The 5,016-nt window shown below is 53.7% G+C and overlaps 2 protein-coding genes across 2 annotated transcripts; both read left to right on the top strand.

Moving 5' to 3' along the window:
* Positions 1-984: 984 nt before the first annotated feature.
* On the top strand, positions 985-1,986 carry LOC148051180 (olfactory receptor 14A16-like). The gene has a single exon (XM_087738296.1). The coding sequence runs from the start codon at positions 1,057-1,059 to the stop codon at positions 1,984-1,986; it is 930 nt and encodes a 309-aa protein (XP_087594422.1). The 5' UTR covers positions 985-1,056.
* Positions 1,987-3,252: 1,266 nt separating this feature from the next.
* LOC148051179 (olfactory receptor 14A16-like) lies at positions 3,253-4,188 on the top strand. The gene has a single exon (XM_087738313.1). It carries the CDS (start codon positions 3,253-3,255, stop codon positions 4,186-4,188), a length of 936 nt encoding a protein of 311 aa, XP_087594439.1.
* Positions 4,189-5,016: the final 828 nt, after the last annotated feature.

Raw genomic sequence — 5,016 nt, 5'->3', positions numbered from 1 at the left:
GGAAGGGAGACAGATGTGGGGAGTGAGCATTCAAGCGCAGCTCAGACACCAACGCTGCATGTGCTGTCATGCACATATGGCCGTGGAGGAAAAGCATCCAGCTCACACCCTGTTCACCTGTGGGGCTCTGGGTACTGCAGTGTGTGGCTGGCAGGGATCTCACCCTCCCTCCAGGACATAACAAATTCAGGAGAGTTGACTCTGTCCTTGGGAGGTCCTGCTGGGCTGCAGGCTGCCCTCCCGTAGGGCACAGCTCTCCCAGGGCACCTCTCTGTTTTGCAGGAGCCCCATGGAGAAGACACCTCGGTGCTAAGGCCATTGAAATGCTGCTGGGTGGCTGCATGTGGGCAGCTGTCATGAGCCCTCTGTGTCCCTGGTTGGGAGGGCAGAGCTGAGATCCTCCTCAGGTGCGATGAGATGGGGTGAGGGGTTTGCAGATGTGCACTTGGAAACTGGATTCCTCTGCTCCCAGTACTGGCCTCTTTCTTTTGGGGGGAACACCCGAGTGCGATAGTCCTCCAGCTGGAAGAGCTGCCAGCACAGGGCAGCTGAGAGCAGGGCTGATGCACAGAGCGGCTGTCCTCACTCTGCACTAAGGGACAGTCCCTGTGCCCAAGCTCAGCACCCACAAGGTTTCCCTTGCAGTGCAGCAGAAAAGCCAGGCATTGCTGCATTCCAACCACTGCTCAGCTGTGCTGGGGCAACTAGAGCAGAAGGCACAACCCAAACTGCCCACAGCTCTGCTCTGCAGTCAGGTGAATTGGGAGCCACAATGCTGAAAAGCTCTTTGATATCAGGATTGGATTTAATCTGAGATCACCCCAAGTTCCTATTTACCTATTGCTGTAGGGCAGGACTGAGTCCTGCAGGGCCTCCTGCTCCCTGGGGCACCCTCAGCCAGCACCAACCAGAGCTCAACAAAGCTCTTCCCGAAAAGTGAAAGGCAGTTTGGAGGGGCTTCTATAAGAAAGTGAGTAGATTTTTCTCAAACCAGTCAGCCCTAAGTTCTCCCTTCCTTTACCTCCTTGAACAGATCCCCATGCGCAGAGGGACACAATGTCCAACAGCAGCTCTATCACCCAGTTCATCCTCCTGGCCTTTGCAGACACACGGGAGCTGCAGCTCTTGCACTTCTGGCTCTTCAAGGGCATCTACCTGGCTGCCCTCCTGGGCAATGGACTCATCATCACCGCTGTAGCCTGTGACCAGCACCTCCACACCCCCATGTACTTCTTCCTCCTTAACCTCTCTGTTCTCGACCTGGGCTGCATCTCCACCACTGTCCCCAAAGCCATGGCCAATTCCCTCTGGAACACCAGGGACATCTCCTACGCAGGATGTGCTTTACAAATCTTTCTGTTTGTATTTTTGATGTCAGCAGAATTGTATCTTCTCACCATCATGGCCTATGACTGCTACATTGCCATCTGCCAGCCCCTGCACTACGGGACCCTCCTGGGCAGCAGAGCTTGTGTCCACACGGCAGCAGCTGCCTGGGGCACTGGCTTCCTCTCTGCTGTGTTGCAGACAGCCAATGCATTTTCACTGCCACTCTGCCAAGGCAATGCTGTGGACCAGTTCTTCTATGAAATCCCCCACATCCTCAAGCTCTCCTGCTCAGAATCCTACCTCAGGGAGGCTGGGCTTCTTGTGGTTAGTGTCTTTGTGAACTGTGGGTGTTTTGTTTTCATTGTGCTGTCCTATGTGCAGATCTTCAGGGCCGTGCTGAGGATCCCCTCTGAGCAGGGACGCCACAAAGCCTTTTCCACGTGCCTCCCTCACCTGGCCGTGGTCTCCCTCTTTCTCAGCACTGCCATGTTTGCCTACCTGAAGCCCCCCTCCATCTCCTCCCCATCCCTGGATCTGGTGGTGGCAGTGCTGTACTCGGTGGTGCCTCCAGCAGTGAACCCTCTCATCTACAGCATGAGGAACCAGGGCCTCAATGATGCCTTATGGAAACTGATCCAATGGGTGCTGTTTCACTAACAATAACCTGCCTCCCCTTCTCTCCACATTTCCCAGAGTTTATCTTAGGCCACGAATCTGATTTTTTCTCTTGTCATAATTCTACTTAAAGATCATTTTCTGTTTTTCTGCTCCTTCTGTTGAGGATTGATCCTGTTATTTTTGCCCCTTGCACAACACTGTGTCACGTGTGGCCTGTCAGACAGCAGATCTTCAATGAAAATGGACCTCCTAGTTGCAGTGCCTGAAGGTTGGACACTTCTTTTAAAGTTGCTTCCAAGACAAAGTGCAAGGTATTGGTCTTGTAAAGTTTCTATTCTCCTTGTGTTCTCGGTGGTTTTGGGACTAAGCTCATGGTAAAATTGGTTGCCATTGGATAAAAAGGTCTGGTGTTAAGGGAGCTCTTCTTGGTATCCAATGGCAGTTCAGAGGTCCTGCTGGGCTGCAGGCTGGCCTCCCGTAGGGCACAGCTCTCCCAGGGCATCTCTCTGTTTTGCAGGAGCCCCATGGAGAAGACACCTCGGTGCTAAGGCCATTGAAATGCTGCTGGGTGGCTGCATGTGGGCAGCTGTCATGAGCCCTCTGTGTCCCTGGTTGGGAGGGCAGAGCTGAGATCCTCCTCAGGTGCGATGAGATGGGGTGAGGGGTTTGGAGATCTGCACTTGGAAATGGGATTCCTCTGCTCCCAGCACTGGCCTCTTTCTTTTGGGGGGAACACCCAAGTGCGATAGTCCTCCAGCTGGAAGAGCTGCCAGCACAGGGCAGCTGAGAGCAGGGCTGATGCACAGAGCGGCTGTCCTCACTCTGCACTAAGGGACAGTCCCTGTGCCCAAGCTCAGCACCCACAAGGTTTCCCTTGCAGTGCAGCAGAAATGCCAGGCATTGCTGTATTCAAACCACTCCTCAGCTGTGCTGGGGCAACTAGAGCAGAAGGCACAACCCAAACTGCCTCTGCTCTGCTCTGCTCTGCAGTCAGGTGAATTGGGAGTGACAATGCTGAAAAACTCTTTGACATCACGACTGCATTTAATCTGAGATCACCCTATGTTCCTATTTACCTGTTGCTGTAGGGCAGGACTGAGTCCTGCCGAGCTGCCAGCAGAGCCTGCTGCTCCCTGGGGCACCCTCAGCCAGCACCAACCAGAGCTCACCAAAGGTCTCCCGAAAAGTGAAAGGCTCTTTTGGGGCTTCCTGTAAGAAAGTCAGTAGATTTTTCTCAAACCAGTCTGCCCTAACGTCTCCCTTCCTTTACCTCCTTGAACAGATCCCCATGTGCAGAGGCAGCAGATGTCCAACAACAGCTCCATCACCCATTTCCTCCTCCTGGCATTCGCAGACACACGGGAGCTGCAGCTTTTGCACTTCTGGCTCTTCCTGGCCATCTACCTGGCTGCCCTCCTGGGCAATGGCCTGATCATCACTGCCGTAGCCTGCGACCACCACCTCCACACCCCCATGTACTTCTTCCTCCTCAACCTCTCTGTTCTTGACCTGGGCTCCATTTCCATCACTGTCCCCAAAGCCATAGCCAATTCCCTCTGGGACACCAGGGCCATTCCGTACTATGGTTGCACTGCACAAGTCTTTCTGTTTCTCTGTTTTATTGCAGCTGAGTTGTATCTTCTCACTGTCATGGCCTATGACCGCTACGTTGCCATCTGCAAGCCCCTGCACTATGGGACCCTCCTGAGCAGCAGAGCTTGTGTCCACATGGCAGCAGCTGCCTGGGGCACTGGGTTCCTCTATGCTCTCCTGCACACGGCCAATACATTTTCTATACCCCTCTGCAGAGACAATGCTGTGGACCAGTTCTTCTGTGAAATCCCCCACATCCTCAAGCTCTCCTGCTCACAGTCCTACCTCAGGGAAGTTGGGCTTATTGTGGTTAGTGTCTTTGTGGACTTCGGGTGTTTTGTTTTCATTCTTTTCTCCTACATGCAGATCTTCAGGGCTGTGCTGAGGATCCCCTCACAGCAGGGACGCCACAAAGCCCTTTCCACGTGCCTCCCTCACCTGGCCGTGGTCTCCCTGTTTGTCAGCACTGCCATGTTTGCCTACCTGAAGCCCCCCTCCATCTCCTCTCCATCCCTGGATCTGGTGGTGGCAGTTCTGTACTCGGTGGTGCCTCCAGCAGTGAACCCCCTCATCTACAGCATGAGGAATACAGACATCAAGGGGGCCCTGAGGAAACTCTTTGAACACAGACTACTGCAGCATCAGTAAGGTGGCCATCATCCTCAGAAAAAGCTCGCATGCTCTTTTGATCATATATTTCTTGTTTTTCTCGTTGTATATTTTACATCATACATTTCTTCCACTTAAATAATATTATTACCGCCTTGGCAGTGTTTTCTGTCGTAGAAGACCTCACATAGGTATGCAGCCAGGCTCCCTGTTTAGGTAGACACAATAAAGAATCCAGCAGAAAATTCTTTGACTCTGCTCCCATCTCGTACAACTCCTCTGGAGCTGGGGGTGCAACCCCAGCATACAGGAGGGGTCAAGGAGCCACGAGCCCAGCTGCCACATGGAGGAGCAGGCATTCGTGAACCTCAGGGATGCCCCTCACTGCCTCAGTGGGCAGATCCTTTCTGCCACCTTCATGTTGGGGCTGCTGCTTCCCTGGAGCCATGGCTGTGGACAACAGCAGGACCTGGTCTCTTCAGAGCAGCACTGCCAGCTCAGGGGCCTGTGGAGAGCACGGGATGGGAACCAAGACAAGTGAGCCAGGGTAAAGGGATGTTCAGGGAAAACAGCAAGGGAGCATTTCTGTGCCTGCAGGGGGGAATCCATGAGAAAGAGAAACCTCTTTCTGCAGGCATCCACTTGGGGCACGCTGCTCTGTCCCCTGACCAGGACTCTTGCGCTGGCGTGGGGAGGGGGGCTGGCAATGATGGGGCATGGTCAGTCTGTGGCATCTCTGCATTGCTGCATTCCAACCACTCCTCAGCTGTGCTGGGGCAACTAGAGCAGATGGCACAACCCAAACTGCCCACAGCTCTGCTCTGCAGTCAGGTGAATTGGGAGCCACAATGCTGAAAAGCTCTTTGA

The sequence above is a fragment of the Nipponia nippon genome, unplaced genomic scaffold (assembly GCF_047370975.1).
Source record: "Nipponia nippon isolate SJK-2023a ecotype South Korea unplaced genomic scaffold, ASM4737097v1 scaffold_64, whole genome shotgun sequence".
Taxonomy (NCBI): Eukaryota; Metazoa; Chordata; class Aves; order Pelecaniformes; family Threskiornithidae; genus Nipponia; species Nipponia nippon.
The sequence above is the reverse complement of the archived record's forward strand: the minus strand, read 5'-3'. Positions and strand labels throughout refer to the sequence as shown.